The sequence below is a fragment of the Oncorhynchus clarkii genome, chromosome 10 (genome assembly GCF_045791955.1).
Source record: "Oncorhynchus clarkii lewisi isolate Uvic-CL-2024 chromosome 10, UVic_Ocla_1.0, whole genome shotgun sequence".
Taxonomy (NCBI): domain Eukaryota; kingdom Metazoa; phylum Chordata; class Actinopteri; order Salmoniformes; family Salmonidae; genus Oncorhynchus; species Oncorhynchus clarkii.
Window position 1 is genome coordinate 12,625,727 of NC_092156.1, and position 17,550 is coordinate 12,643,276.

Here is a 17,550-nt window from a genome sequence, read left to right on the forward strand (position 1 = left end):
GGCTCTCTTGTAGTGTATCCATTGTTTTCAGTGCCATGATGTCCTTGAGGAGCAGATTCAATGCATGAGCAGCACAGCCAATGGGTGTGTTGTGAGGGTAGGACTACTCCACTTTAGACCAAGCAGCCTTCATGTTCGCAGCACTGTCTGTCACCAGTGCAAATACCTTCTGTCCAAGGTCATTGATGACAGCCTTCAGTTCATCTGCGATGTAGAGACCGGTGTGTCTGTTGTCCCTTGTGTCTGTGCTCTTGTAGAAAACTGGTTGAGGGGTGGAGATAATGTAGTTAATTATTCCTTGCCCACGAACATTCGACCACCCATCAGAGATGATTGCAATACAGTCTGCTTTCTCTATGATTTTCTTGACCTTCACCTGAACTCTGGTCCAGCTCTGCATCCAGCAAATGAGTAGATAAAGCCTGTCTGGTTGGAGGGGTGTATGCTGGGCAAAGAACATTCAGAAATCTCTTCCAATACACATTGCCTGTGAGCATCAGAGTTGAACCAGTTGCATACACAGCTTGAGCAAGACATTCATCAGAATTTATCTGACTACGTTCCTCCATTGAGTAAAAAAAACTTCTGATTCCAGGAGGACCATGAGCTGTTGCTATCGATAAGGTGTCAGATTCATAATTTTCACCTCGAATAGAAGTAGAGGGACTTCTGTCAGAGGTTGCTTGTTGTGAGCGCTGAGGGAACTTTATGCACTTGGCCAGATGATTCTGCATCTTTGTTGCATTCTTCACATATGATTTGGCACAGTATTTGCAAATGTACACAGCTTTTCCTTCTACATTAGCTGCAGTGTAATGTCTCCACACATCAGATAGTGCCCGTGGCATTTTCCTGTAAAGATTAGAAAAAAATGAGTAAAAAATAAACAAATATAATTCCATGTACAGATAAATAGTTAAGCAGTTAGATTAAACAACTCCTTTGTAAAATAAATGTCTTAAAATGAAACATGTATGGAAACAGGTGAATTAACACTCTTCAGTTAGCAGGCTCAAGCAACCGAAAACCCACATGGTAGCAAAAACTGACAAGCAGAAATTGCTAACAAGTTAGCAAATGATTTAAACACACTTTGCTGTAGGCTCCTATTTCCTAGTTAACAAAACAATCATGTTAGTCATATAAATATATTCACCCCACCCAGTATTGTAATCAAAACTTACCAGAAAGCATGTAGTCCTTGACTCAGACAGTGGGCTCAATAGCATCTCAGTGTGCAAGATCTTGAGAATCAGCTGTACATGGAAGAGGGCACTGAACATGTGATGGAAGAATGCACTGTGCATGCAGAGGGTTGCAATTCCATTGAATTGGGGATATTTTAACCAAAACATGCCACAAGACCTAGAATTGCCTGATGTATATCGCACAAAAAAAGGTTCACAGTTATAAGCTAACTTTTTACATGAATTTAAGCAAAATTCCCCAAAGTCCAGGGCTTAACTTCCCATGGAAAATTTAAAGAAACTTACCAGAAAGTTTCCAACCCTTTGCAACCCTAGTCAGGTCCATAAATATTTGGACATTGACCAAGTTATTATTATTTTAGCTGTCTACCACAGCATATTGGAGTTGAAATTAAATAATGAATATGAGCTGAAAGTTCAGATGTTCAGCTTTAATATGAGGGTACTAACATCCAAATCAGGTGAACGGTGTAGGAATTGCAGCACGATTTATATGTGGTACCCCCTTTAACGTACCTCACTTTAAGGGACCAAAAGTAATTGGACAATTGGCTGCTCAGCTGTTCCATGGTCAGGTGTGTGTTATTCACTCATTAGTTAATTTACAAGTAAGCAGATAAAAGGTCTAGAGTTGATTTCAAGTGTGGCATTTGCATTTGGAATCTGTTACTGTTAACCCTCAATATGAAGTCCAAAGAGCTGTCACTGCCAGTGAAGCAAGACATCAATAGGCTGAAAAGTCAAAACAAACCCATCAGAGAGATAGCAAAAACATTAGGTGTGGCCAAATCAACTATTTGGTACATTCTTAAAAAGAAAGAACGCAGCCGTGAGCTCAGGAACACCAAAAGGCCCAGAAGAGCATGGGAAAAAACTGTGGTGGACGACAGAAGATTATTTCGCTGGTGAAGAAAAACCCCTTCACAACAGTTGGCCAGATCAAGAACGCCCTCCAGGAGGTAGGTGTATCTGTGTCAAAAGTCAACCATCAAGAGAAGACTTCACCAGAGTAAATACAGACCGTTTACCACAAGATGCAAACTATTGATAAGCTTCAAAAACAGATGAGACAAAGATCAACTTGTATCAGAATGATGGCAAGAGAAGAGTTATGGAGAAGGGAAGGAACTGCTCATGATCCGAAGCATACCACCTCATCTGTGAAACATGGTGGAGGTAGTGTTATGGCGTGGGAATGTACAGTATAGCTGCCAATGGAACTGGTTCCCTTGTATTTATTGTGATGTGACTGCTGACAAAATCAGCAGAATGAATTCTGAAGTGTTTAGGGCTATATTACTTGCTCAGATTCAGCCAAATGCTTCAAAACTCATTGGACGGCGCTTCACAGTGCAGATGGACAATGACCCGAAGCATACTGCAAAAGCAACCCAAGACTTTAAGACAAAGAAGTGGAATGTTCTGCAATGACCAAGTCAATCACCTGATCTGAATCCAATTGAGCATGCACTTCCTTTGCTGAAGGCAAAACTGAAGGCAAAACGCCCCTAGAACAAGCAGGAACTGAAGACAGCTGGAGAAAAGGCCTGGCAGAGCATCACCAGGGAAGAAACTCAGCATCTGGTGATGTCTATGGGTTCCAGACTTCAGGCAGTAATTGACTGTAAAGGATTTGCAACCAAGTATTACAACTCACAATTTAATTTATTATTATGTTAGTTTGTCCAATTACTTTTGAGACTCTAGAATTGGGGGGCTATGTATAAAAAAGGTTGTAATTCCTACACGCTTCATACCATCATTTTGACAAATCTCTTAAACTAAAGATTAAGTCTACACTTAAAGCACATTTTGATTGTTTCCTTTCAAATACATTGTGGTGGCGTACAGAGACAGAATTATGCAAATTGTGTCACTGTCCAAATACTAATGGACCTGACTGTATCTGTTTTCAGAAATGTTGGTAAATTAGCTTTTATTAAATCAATTATGAAAGAGATTGGTGTGTTATTTCCACTATCTAATCATAGCATGAGGTTGTTCAATGACAGCAATGTATTTGTTTAAAATCACTTGATGGTTTAATTTCAGAGAAATTAATAATACTGGGTAAATAATACTCACTGTCAGAGAAATAAGTAGTACTGCTAGGTTTTACACAATCAAATGTAACACATTTTAATAAAGAACTGTACAAATGCTACATATGAGATCTGTATGTAAAACATTTACATTTGACATTTTAGCAGATGCTCTTATCCAGAGCGCCTTGCAGTAAGTGCATTCATCTTAAGATAGCTAGGTGAGACAACCACATATAACAGTCAAATATACAGGATACCAACAATTCATTCCAGCTAAACAATGGATATATAGCATTTTGCAACAATATATAAATATAATACACATCTAAAATCGCTGAACTAAAAATCAGAGATCAGTAATATTTTACACACACATGAAGGTACCCATAGGCAATCATTCCTGATGAAAAAACACTAATGCGAAAAATTTGTGGATATAGAATTTTGGAACTAAACTTTTCATTTAAACTACCGTTCAAAAGTTTGGAGTCACTTAGACATTTCCTTGTTTTTGAAAGAAAAGCACATCTTTGTCCATTAAAAGGCTAATTGATCATTAGAAAACCCTTTTGCAATTATGTTAGCACACCTGAAAACGCTTGTGCTTATTAAAGAAGCAATAAAACTGCCCTTCTTTAGACTAGTTGAGTATCTGGAGCACTAGCACTTGTGGGTTCGATTACAGGCTCAAAATGGCCTGTGTACGCCTATAGATATTCCATTCAAAATCAGCTGTTTCCAGCTACAATAGTCATTTACAAATTTAACAATGTCTACACTGTATTTCTTATCAATTTGATGTTATTTTAATGGACAAAAATGTACTTTTCTTTCAAAAACAAGGAAATGTCTAAGTGACCCCAAACTTTTGAACGGTAGTGTACATACATGTTAAATTCTGTGTTGAAATTTAACAATGAATAAAAACTACTGTAGAACACCCTGAGACCCTAAACAGGAACGAGTGTCCTCCAAAACGTTGAATACAAATCACTCTCCATGTTCCACCGAACCCGTTTAAACTGAGGGCAGTTTTACAACTACATGGTAAAACACCTACATGGTAAAACTGCTGTCTGGGATACATTGGCAGAGCACTTTCTTAAAGCAAAACGGCTTCCTTTCAGACCATGAATCTTTTGTTCCTATTAAAGAATGCAGCTACACTGGGCCACCTTGAGCCCCTCAACCTGAAAATGAAATGTTTAACGGGGCAATTAATGGCTTCCCTTGTTTAGCAGAAGCATTATCTAACCTCATATCCTGAGAAGCACTTTGCTCTCACTCTGACAAAACCCTTCCTGCAGTGCTCTCTGTCTCCCATTCAACAGGCCTAGGAAATATATATGAAGGCTATTCAATAGAGCACTGGAGAAAGGAGAGAGGAGTGTATGTGTGTATGGTCATGTGTGTGTTTGAGAGAGAGAGATAGAGAGAGAGAGAGAGAGAGAGAGAGAGAGAGAGAGAGAGAGAGAGAGAGAGAGAGAGAGAGAGAGGGGGAGAGAGAGAGATATACAGAGAGAGAGAGAGAGAGAGAGAGAGAGAGAGAGAGAGATACCGAGCGAGAGAGAGAGAGAGATACAGAGAGAGAGAGAGATATACAGAGAGAGAGAGACAGTCTACTTAAACAGAGCAATACTAAATCATGAGGCATCAAAGCCAAAGGAACTGAGTAACATTAAGAAATGCTATAGATGGAAGGAATGCAGTTTGGAAACCTACCAAAAAACAATTAGGCAACAACAAATTCAATCCCTTTTAGACAATTTCCTGGGTAAAACGTTCCACTGTAATAGTGAAGGTGTAAACTTGGCAGTAGAAAATCTTAACAGTATATTTGACCTCTCAGCTTCCCTATAAAATCTAAAAATCTCAAATAGAAAACCAAAGAAAATTAACAATAATGACAAATGGTTTGATGAAGAATGCAAAAATCTAAGAAAGAAATTGAAAAACCTGTCCAACCAAAAACATAGAGACCCGGAAAACCTGAGTCTACGCCTTCACTATGGTGAATCACTAAAACAATACAGAAATACACTACGTAAAAAGAAGGAACAGCATGTCAGAAATCAGCTCAATGCAATTGAAGAATCCATAGACTCTAACCACTTCTGGGAAAATTGGAAAACACTAAACAAACAACAACACGAAGAATGATCTATCCAAAATGGAGATGTATGGGTAAACCACTTCTCCAATCTTTTTGGCTCTATAACAAAGAATAAAGAGCAAAAACATATACATGATCAAATACAGATCTTAGAATCAACTATTAAAGACTACCAGAACCCACTGGATTCTCTAATTACATTGAATGAGTTACAGGACAAAATAAAAACCCTCCAACCCAAAAAGGCCTGTGGTGTTGATGGTATCCTCAATGAAATGATCAAATATACAGACAACAAATTCCAATTGGCTATACTAAAACTCTTTAACATCATACTTAGCTCTGGCATATTCCCCAATATTTGGAACCAAGGACTGATCACCCCAATCCACAAAAGTGGAGACAAATTTGACCTCAATAACTACCGTGGAATATGTGTCAACAGTAACCTTGGGAAAATCCTCTGCATTATCATTAACAGCAGACTCGTACATTTCCTCAATGAAAACAATGTACTTAGCAAATGTCAAATGGGCTTTTTACCAAATTACCGTACAACAGACCATGTATTCACCCTGCACACCCTAATTGACAACCAAACAAACCAAAACAAAGGCAAAGTCTTCTCATGCTTTGTTGATTTCAAAAAAGCCTTCGACTCAATTTGGCATGAGGGTCTGCTATACAAACTGATGGAAAGTGGTGTTGGGGGTAAAACATACGACATTATAAAATCCATGTACACAAACAACAAGTGTGCGGTTAAAATTGGCAAAAAACACAAACATTTCTTCACACAGGGTCGTGGGGTTAGACAGGGATGCAGCTTAAGCCCCACCCTCTTCAACATATATATCAACGAATTGGCGCGGGCACTAGAAAAGTCTGCAGCACCCGGCCTCCCCGTGCTAGAATCCGAAGTCAAATGTCTGCTGTTTGCTGATGATCTGGTGCTTCTGTCACCAACCAAGGAGGGCCTAGAGCAGCACCTAGATCTTATGCATAGATTCTGTCAGACCTGGGCCCTGACAGTAAATCTCAGTAAGACCAAAATAATGGTGTTCCAAAAAAGGTCCAGTCACCAGGACCACAAATACAAATCCCATCTAGACACTGTTGCCGTAGAGCACACAAAAAACTATACATACCTTGGCCTAAACATCAGCGCCACAGGTAACTTCCACAAAGCTGTGAACGATCTGAGAGACAAGGCAAGAAGGGCATTCTATGCCATCAAAAGGACCATACATTTCAACATACCAATTAGGATTTGGCTAAAAATACTTGAATCAGTCATAGAGCCCATTGCCCTTTATGGTTGTTAGGTCTGGGGTCTGCTCACCAACCAAGACTTCGCAAAATGGAACAAACACCAAATTGAGACTCTGCACGCAGAATTCTGCAAAAATATCCTCTGTGTACAACGTAGAACACCAAATAATGCATGCAGAGCAGAATTAGGCCGATACCCACTAATTATCAAAATCCAGAAAATAGCTGTTAAATTCTATAACCACCTAAAAGGAAGCGATTCCCAAACCTTCCATAACAAAGCCATCACCTACAGAGAGATGAACCCGGAGAAGAGTCCCCTAAGCAAGCTGGTCCTGGGGCTCTGTTCACAAACACAAACACACCCTACAGAGCCCCAGGACAACAGCACAATTAGACCCAACCAAATCATGAGAAAACAAAAAGATAATTACTTGACACATTGGAAAGAATTAACAAAAAAACAGAGCAAACTAGAATGCTATTTGGCCCTACACAGAGAGTACACAGAAGCAGAATACCTGACCACTGTGACTGACCCAAAATTAAGGAAAGCTTTGACTATGTACAGACTCAGTGAGCATAGCCTTGCTATTGAGAAAGGCCGCCGTAGGCAGACATGGCTCTCAAGAGAAGACAGGCTATGTGCTCACTGCCCACAAAATGAGGTGGAAACTGAGCTGCACTTCCTAACCTCCTGCCCAATGTATGACCATATTAGAGAGACATATTTCCCTCAGATTACACAGATCCACAAAGAATTCGAAAACAAATCCAATTTTGAAAAACTCCCATATCTACTGGGTGAAATTCCACAGTGTGCCATCACAGCAGCAAGATTTGTGACCTGTTGCCACGAGAAAAGGGCAACCAGTGAAGAGCACACACCATTGTAAATACAACCCATATTTATGCTTATTTATTTTATCTTGTGTCCTTTAACCATTTGTACATTGTTAAAACACTGTATATAAATAACATGACATTTGTAATGTCTTTATTGTTTTGAAACTTCTGTATGTGTAATGTTTACTGTTAATTTTTGTTATTTTTCACTTTATATATTCACTTTGTATGTTGTCTACCTCACTTGCTTTGGCAATGTTAACACGTTTCCCATGCCAATAAAGCCCTTGAATTTAATTGAATTGAATTGAGAGATACCGAGAGAGAGAGAGAGAGAAAGAGAGAGAGAGATATACCGAGAGAGAGAGAGAGAGAGAGAGAGAGAGAGAGAGAGAGAAAGATACCGAGAGAGAGAGAGAGAGAGAGAGAAAGATAGAGAAAGATATATACCGAGAGAGAGAGAGAGAGAGAGAGATACCGAGATACGAGATACAGAGAGAGAGAGAGAGATATACAGAGAGAGAGAGAGAGAGAGAGAGAGAGAGATACCGAGATACAGAGAGAGAGAGAAAGAGAGAGAGAGATATACCGAGATACCGAGATACAGAGAGAGAGAGAGATACCGAGATACAGAGAGAGAGAGAGAGAGATACCGAGATACAGAGAGAGAGAGAGAGATACAGAGAGAGTGAGAGAGAGATACAGAGAGAGAGAGAGATACAGAGAGAGAGAGAGAGAGAGAGATACCGAGATACAGAGAGAGAGAGAAAGAGAGAGAGATACTGAGATACAGAGAGAGAGAGAGAGAGAGATACCGAGATGCAGAGAGAGATATCGAGATACAGAGAGAGAGAGAGATACCGAGATACAGAGAGAGAGAGAGAGATACCGAGATACCGAGATACAGAGAGATAGAGAGAGATACCGAGATACAGAGAGAGAGAGAGAGAGAGAGATACCGAGATAGAGAGAGAGAGAGAGAGAGAGAGAGAGAGATACTGAGATACAGAGAGAGAGAGAGAGAGATATCGAGATACAGAGAGAGAGAGAGAGAGAGAGGGCGAGATACCGAGATATATATATATATATATATATATATATATATATAGAGAGAGAGAGAGAGAGAGAGAGAGATTTGTGTGTGAGAGGACATAGGCTAAGCATAGGAGAAAAGGTAATGACTAACAGTAAAGCCAAATCCATAACAAAGAGTCATGAACAACATAAAAAGCAACCCTGTTGCCCGGCAGACCTTTAATGCACAGCCCAAATTCAATGACATGGCTCTCTAGGCCTTTTAATTTGGGCCTTCCAAGCGGGAGCTGAAATGTACTACCCATCCCACCTTTCTCAAGCGGGAGCTGAAATGTACTACCCATCCCACCTTTCTCAACACAGTAGAGGGGTCCATCCCATTCCAACCCAGTCTGATCTAAGTCTCTGAGATAATGGGGTTTCGCAGTAAAAAATAAAAAGTATAATAATTTACATTTAACATTTAAGTCATTTAGTAGACACGCTTATCCAGAGCGACATACAGGAGCAAATAAGGTTGAGTGGCTTGCTCAAGGGCACAATGACAGATTTGTAACCTAGTCGGCTCAGGATTTGAACCACCGACCTTTAATAAAGATATATTATGCATAGACTATATACAGGTCATTCGGAAAGTATTCAGACCCCTTGACTTTTTCCCAAAAATGTTTACGTTACAGTCTTATTCTAAAATGAATTAAATAATAATTTTTCCTCATCAATCTACACACAATAACCCGTAATGACAAGGTGAAAACTGATTTTTTTTAAATTGTTGCAAATTTATATAACAAAAAAAATAAATGGAATACCTTATTTACATAAGTATTCAGACGCTTTGCTACAAGACTCAACATTTAGCTCAGGTGCATCCTGTTTCCATTGATCATCCTTGAGATGTTTCTACAACTTGATTGGAGCACCTGTGGTAAATTCAATTGATTGGACATGATTTGGAAAGGCACACACCTGTCTATATAATGTCCCACAGTTGACAGTTGACAAAACATTTTCGCAGTATTGAAGTTCACCAAAAACACAGTGGCCTCCATCAATCTTAAATTGAAGAAGTTTGGAACCACCAAGACTATTCCTAGAGCTGGCCGCACAGCTAAACTGAGCAATCGGGGGCTACGGGTCTTGTTCAGCGAGGTGACCAAGAAACCAATGGTCACACTGACAGAGCTCCAAAGTTCCTCTGTGGAGATGGGAGATCCTTCCAGAAGGACAACCATCTCGGCAGCACTCCACCAATCAGGCCTTTATTGTAGAGTGGTCAGACGGAAGCTACTCCTCAGTAAAAGGCACTTGACAGCCCACATGGAGTTCGCCAAAAGGCACCTAAAGTCTCTCAGACCCTGAGAAACAAGATTCTCTGGTCTGATGAAACCAAGATGGAACTCTTTGGCCTGAATGCCAAGCATCACGTCTGGAGGAAACCTGGCACCATCCCTACGGAGAAGTATGGTGGTGGCAGCATCATGCTCTGGGGATGTTTTTCAGCAGCAGGGACTGGGAAACTAGTCAGGATAAAGGGAAAGATGAACAGAGCAAAGTACAGAGAGATCATTGATGAAAACCTGCTCCAGAGCTGATGACAGCTTTGAAAATCTTTAGACGGAGTTGAAAGTCCATGTTGCCCAGCAACAGCCCCAAAACATCACTGCTCTAGAGAAGATCTGCATGGAGGAATGGGCCAAAATAACAGCAACAGTGTGTGAAAACCTTGTGAAGACTTACAGAACATGTTTGACCTCTGTCATTGCCAACAAAGGCTATATAACAAAGTATTGAGATAAACTTTTGTTATTGACCAAATACTTACTTTCCACCATAATTTGCAAATAAATTCATAAAAAATCCTACAATGTGATTTTCTGGATTTTTTCGCTCTCATTTTGTCTATCATAGTTGAAGTGTACCTATGATGAAAATTACAGGCCTCTCTCATATTTTTAAGTGGGAGAACTTGCACAATTGATGGCTGACTAAATACTTTTTTGCCCCACTGTAAATGATTCACAGAGTTCAAGTAACAGACACAACTCAACATCAACTGTTCAGAAGAGACTGTTTGAATCAGGCTTTCATGGTCCAATTGCTGCAAAGAAACCACTACTAAAGGACACCATTTTTTAAAAATGTAACCCTTATTTAACTAGGCAAGTCAGTTTAGAACTAATTCTTATTTACAATGACGGCCTACCAAAAAATAAATACAATATAAACATAGGACAAAACACACATCACAACAAGAGAGACAACACAACACTACATAAAGAGAGACCTAAGACAACAACATAGCAAGGCAGCAACACATGACAACACAATAAGAAGATGAGACTTGCTTGGGCTAACAAACACGAGCAACGGACATTAGAGCAGTGGAAATCTGTCCTTTGGTCTGATGAGTCCACATCTTTTGGGGTTCCAACTGCCGTGTCTTTGTGAGGTGCCGAGTAGGTGAACGATTTATCTCCGCAGGTGTGGTTACCACTGTGTAGCATAGAGGAGGTGGTGTGATGGTGTGGGGGTGCTTGCAGGTGACACTGTCTGTGATTTATTTAGAATTCAAGGCACACTTAACCAGCATGACTATCATAGCATTCTGCATCAATATGTCATCCCATCTGGTTTGCGCTGAGTGGGACTATCATTTATTTATCAACAGGACAATGACCCAACACACCTCCAGGCTGTGTAAGAGCTATTTGACCAAGAAGGAGAGTGATGGAGTGCTGCATCAGATGACCTAGCCTCCACAATCACCCAACCTGAACCCTACTGAGAATGTTTGGGATGAGTTGGACCGCAGAGTGAAGGAAAAGCAGCCAACAAGTGCTCAGCATATGTGGGAAGTCCTTCAAGACTTTTGAAAAAACATTCCATGTAAAGCTGGTTGAGAGAATGCCAAGTGTGCAAAGCTGTCATCAAGGCAAAGGGTGGCTAATTTGAAGAATCTAAAATTAAAATCTATTTTGATTTGTTTAACACTTTTTTGGTTACTACATGATTCCATATGTGTTATTTCATAGTTTTGACATTACATATACATTTGCAGAAATAATTAATAACCTGTTTTTGGGGTATTGTGTGTAGATTGATGAGGGGAAAAAGTAATTAATCAATTTTAGAATAAGGTGTAATTTTAGTAAAAGGCTGCCTAAAACTTTATAACTCCGGTGGTCTAAAACCTATGTCAAACTAGGGATTCCGTGGTTAAATAAGGTATAACAATCATTCAATTAATATTTTATTTGTGTACATGAACTATACTGTACATTGACACATCAAGACCAAAACTGGAGTTTTAACTCAGTTTTGGCCAAATTTGCAAACATCCGGTAGACTTCTACTTATCTAGTATCTCTTTTTCCTCCATAGCCATAGTTCACTGAAACCAGTTTGGAGGATACTATACTGTAAGCCTCATGCTACCAGTCAGATTCCCATTATAAATGTAGCTAGATTGCTACCTGTTCAGAATAGGAATTGTGCATGCACAGGTAAGCATTTGTAAACATTGTTATAGCAACGGCTTCTGGTTAAACTCCAACGCCATGACAACTGACCAGAAAGCAGGATCTTGCTATTCTCTTCAGGACATTTCAACTTACGACACAAGCAGGCCTTTCACCAAATGGATGCTGCTAAAAGCTGTGGCAAAGTGAGTAGTCCTGCATTCTATACTGTTTATGCTTTGATACACACTCCAGCATCATCAGTCGACCCATAATCCTCTTCTCTTTAGGAAAGCTAGCATCTTCACCACAATCCTCAACAACAGCCATGATGTGATTTCATGTGAACGTACCCAGCACTGATTACATCTGAATGTACGGCAATCAATATGGTCTTGACATGCACGTACACACAAAGGTATACTCACACACAAACAGACACACAACGCACACATGCAAACACACACACATAAACACTAAGAAATGTGAGCTGGTTGCTATGGAGGATCAAGGTGATTAAGAACAGGAAGATCAAACGAGTGACTGTCTTTAAACCCCCACGTTGACAGTAACAGAGCCATGCTTGTGTTAAGATTTTCTCTGTAGCTTGACGCTTGCCCATGGTGGAGATGAGATTGTTGTGCTGAATTACAATGGAATTGGAACCTCAGCATGGATTTTAGCTGGAGTACAATGGGACAAATGTTGTTGCAGTCTCTCTAAGCAATGCAGTCCACTTATCTCACCCTACACACCCTGCCCTATTTTTACAGCCCAGCTTACAGTAACTCCTGTACTGTCTACAAATATCAACAACCATCTTGGAGTAGCTTATTCCATCAAATGTGTATAGGCCTACTCCATAGAATTCTGGATGTCTTTCCGACAACCATAGCCAAGGCAATAAAACAAAAGCTATGATATTACCTTGCGCAAGGTATCTTAAGTTTGACTTATGCAACAATCCATGACATGACATGAAAGCAACACAATCAGAACACAATTATGCCATTCATTACATAATGCAATTCATTCAACATTACAGCTTTCAATGTATCTATCTATTTTGAAAACAAACTTGGCATGTACATGAACAGACCATGGCGGAAATAAAATATGTCTGAAAAAGTGCAATGATTGGCGGCTACTGATAGACATCAAATCAATTCAATCAAACTGTATTTGTCACATGCTTGGTAAACAACAGGTGTAGACTAACAGCTTACTTACGGGCCCTTCCCAACAATGCAAAACATTTCAAATCAAAAAATAAATGGAGAAATAATAGAACAATAATAACAGAAGGAATAAACACACAATGAGTAACGATAACTTGTCTATATAAAGTACTGCACAAACAGCCCTAACTCATCCACCCTATAGGTCTTCACAGCAAAAGCCCTGTAGTTTCCCAGTCAGTAACGATAACTTGGCTATATACACAGGGTACATGTACCGAGTCGATGTTCAGGGTTACGAGGTAATTGGGGTAGCTATGTAAATATAGGTAGGGATAAAGTGACTAGGCAACAGGATAAATAATAAGCAGTAGCAGCAGATTTTAATTTGAGAGGGGACTCTCTCTATATACTCACCATATTGATAGCATTCACTGGGCCAATACTGTTGACAAACATGTCAGTGTGGATCACGGTTGGTTTTACTGAAAGAAGAAAAAACAAGTGTTATGATGCACATTCAATATTATGTGTTTAGGTATTATTCATGTCTATCTTATGTCAGGGCTAAATAGCTTGTACTACTATAGCAGTTAGTGTGTCCCATGGGGCTGTCCATGGTGCTGAAAACAGACTTCACGTACTCTGCACTAAATTCTCTCTCTCCTCTCTCTCTCTCTCTCTCTCTCTCTCTCTCTCTCTCTCTCTCTCTCTCTCTCTCTCTCTCTCTCTCTCTCTCTCTCTCTCTCTCTCTCTCTCTCTCTCTCTCTCTCTCTCTCTCTCTCTCTCTCTCTCTCTCTCTCTCTCTCTCTCTCTCTCTCTCTCTCTCTCTCTCTCTCTTTCGCAGTCCAAAGTCCACCATGGTACTGGAGCTTACTGCATGATACAGTTCAGATGTAGGCTCTTAATAGCGAGCCAGTTTGCTACACCAGGAAAATAGCAGGAAATGTTAATTATTATGTGTACATTTTTGTAGGGTTTGATATATTGTTTGTAAGAGAAAATATTTTTAGGATCCTACATCTGTCCTGAGCCTGAGACGATCTCTGCTTTTCCAAGATATGGATGTGGTAAAGGCTTTGACACACCACAGACACGGCTTCTAGTTTATCTCCAATCACAAACTCTCTCACCATAAAAGTAATGTTACTAGAGATTATATAGTGAGTGAACATAAACTGGCCCCATGTAGTGAGTTTCCGACTGCATAATCAGTGTCAAAAACATAGCATGATAAAAACTCAAACTTAAAGCCATATTTAGTTCCGATTTCTTTGAAAAACACAATAAATATGACCTTATACAAATTAAATAAAAAACATAGCTTGGCTTTCTGAATTCCCAGACCACTTTTGAGGATGATAACATTAATGCAGTCGTATAAACAAACTGCTACATTCATCATGGGAATACTCATCAAAGGTGCAATGGTGTGTAAAACCTATAGCCAAACAACAAATGCAGCAAACTACCGTTTGGACGTCCTCATTTCCTTTGGCTCCAGGTTGGCTTTATATTATACCTTGTCTATACCTGCATGCCATGATGCACACCATTTCTTTTTTAGCAGACAACATTGCAGCCTGTGTCCTTGTGATATCATAATGCGAGGGAATTAAAATGTCATTCCCCACATATCTCTCGTTAGCTATTTTGCTATACATAGACTGCAGCAGCATTACAATTGAATGAGCTGCACAATGGACTTGAAAAGAACTGTCCACAATCTGCAATTAATCCAAATCCCAGTTTTCAGTGCATGGTAGCAATCCCAGTTTTCAGTGCATGGTAGCAATCCCAGTTTTCAGTGCATATTAGCAATCCCAGTTTTCAGTGCATGGTAGCAATCCCAGTTTTCAGTGCAACGTAGCACTCTTGGTAGTTGTTAGCTAATTATACCCAGTGTGTAACTCTGGCAGTCTGGGAGATGACAGGGTGCAACATCATATCATGTTTGATGGTAAGATGGTGGCGGCTGCCTCTGTAAATCTATTGTAGCTGTATGCATTTTCTGTCTGAACATGGGAGCTGACCCCAGCTGCCAGCCCAAGTGAAGGGAGAGAAAGCTACTTCACTAGCTCTATACTTGGCCAACAGCAGTGCAGGGACAGACGAGGCTAATAGGCCCATAATGGATAACCAGACGTCCAGGTTTCACAGCTCACACTGGATCTGCATAATAATGCTAGAATGTTGTTTCTGTTGCACCAACCTTTACACAAGTCATACTGGGGCGGGTCCATGGCCCTGTAGACTGAATGGGCTCCGTGAAATGAGAGGGCTGCCTGTGATGATGCTATCAGTGATGATGGTGTCTGCTCATCATTCATGGCCTGTAATACTGATGTAGATAGATTGTGACGAAGGCGTTGATGCCAATGGAGATTGGTCTTTGGGGAGGGCGGCCATAGCAGCAGCAGCCAATCAATGTGCAGTGGTATGACACCTACCTCCTATATCTGGTCGCAGTTTGTTATCGTAGCCATCCAGTAGGCTGTTTAGGATGTTGGTGACATCGCTCTCGTACACTTTGGGAGTCAACACCCACGTTTTGTTTGTCACATCATCGTCATTTTCAGTCTGGAGGGATCTGGGAAGAGAAAAGGAGAACAGAGGAAATATGAAGCAAGGATTTTTCCATCAGCACTATAAACAGCAAGGTAAAATGAAAAGAGAGAGAATCTTGTTATGCTGTCAATATGTAAAGCAACAATCCACGACAACAGCACAGAAAAGACCACTAAATCATACTAGGCTAAGCTTGCTATGCGTTTAGGCTCCATTCTTTCAAATGTGCACTGCCCGCTGTTTGAAATCAAAGGACAAGGCAGAAACGGGATAAAAGGGCAGAACTCCTGCTGGTTGCCACTGATCTCTATGTGATTCCCTACATGAAAGTCCTCACAAAGTGACACCAGCCCCACAGTGCAGCTGGAACTGAGAATAACGGCAATGAATAGTAGCATAGTGTTCAAAAACAAAAACCCAGTTAGGAGAGAAAGACTGTTACCCAGGCCCTTTCAGAACGCTGAAGAAATGCACGGTGCCAATAGTGGACCTGACATTGTTCCTTTGAGTGAGATTTTGTAATAGAATGATTGTTCTCTGCTCTCTTTTCAGTGCTTGAACAGAAGGGTCCGTCTTGTGAGTTGGCTCACCTCTGTAAAATGTCTCAACCAAGAGTGCCATAGTCACCAAAAACACAGTCAGGAGAGAAACATGGGGAGAGAATGTTCTGGTTCCTCAGGCCCTTTCATAACACAATGTAGAAATGCCAGGTACAAACAGTGGATCTGTTGTTCCATTTGTGAGATTTCTTCTTTGACATTCCTTGGTTCTCTGCTCTCTTTTCAGTACTCAAGCAGAAGAGTTAGTCTTGGGAGTTGGCTCACCTCTGTAAAACGTCTCAATGCATTACAATGTCTCAAAAATCCTAATGAAAATGTTCTTCACTCAGCCAAGAGCCAGTTAACTGAATTACACATTGAATAAAAGTGTTTTGCAATGGGGCTGGGATACTGAGGCTGGAGGTGTGAATACACCTATGATGGTGCATTGGAGTGCACCACAGATGAGTCTTATCTAGAAGTGCTAACGGCAACACACTGTCATGAAGTGTGTGATTAAACTAACAAGCACAGATTCAGGGCTCTGGGAAGTTGTTACAGCCAATGGCACGATAGATGGAATATGAAGGATTTCCATTGTGTCTGAACTTACTGTACCAAGAGCTTTACCCAACTCAGTAACCATGGAATCCGAGGGATACTGTATACAGTATGGTGACACCACCAACACATTAAGACTTTATAGAGTCATTCTTAGACATTGTAAATGGACCTGATGTCTAATCAAATCAAATTGTATTTGTCACATGCACCAAATACAACAGGTAGACCTTACCGTGAAATGCTTACTTACAAGCCCTTAACCAACAATGCAGTTAAGAAAATATTTACTAAATAAACTAAAGTTTTAAAAAATTAAAGTGACTATGCATAGATAATAAACAGCGAGTAGCTACAGTGTAAAGTCCGGGTGGCCATTTGATTAATTGTTCAGCAGTCCCCTCTGTTCTAATAATAGAACTAGAATGAAGATTGAAATAGTTAAACATACTTGTTCTGTGGTTCTAATCTACTGCAGAGTCGATTGAGCCAATAGCAATCAGGTGCTGTTCCTACTTTTCAGCAGAACCCAGTTGTCAACGGAAATCCCCCAGAGACGGTTGGATGAAAGAGAAATCTGTGTATGTCCCCCAGACAGATCTAAAGTATCAGTGGCTAATTTGGTAATGGGAGGCCCATAAAAATGTACAACTTAGAATGTGACACTGGAGTACAGTAATGTTATTGTAGCTACCCCCATTGAGAACATGCTACAGCTGCAGGG

At 40.3% G+C, this 17,550-nt stretch overlaps 1 protein-coding gene across 2 annotated transcripts in view; it reads right to left on the minus strand.

The window, feature by feature from the left end:
- The window catches only part of LOC139418019 (gamma-aminobutyric acid receptor subunit gamma-2), a 65,907-nt gene that overhangs the window by 43,334 nt on the left and 5,023 nt on the right, over positions 1 to 17,550 (minus strand). For both annotated transcript variants that reach the window (XM_071167104.1, XM_071167102.1), the window contains exons 2-3: positions 15,609 to 15,748; positions 13,576 to 13,643 (exon numbers count right to left, since the gene is read on the minus strand). In XM_071167104.1, the coding sequence (XP_071023205.1) occupies positions 13,576 to 13,643; positions 15,609 to 15,748 (208 nt within the window). The remainder of the gene's footprint in view (positions 1 to 13,575; positions 13,644 to 15,608; positions 15,749 to 17,550) is intronic.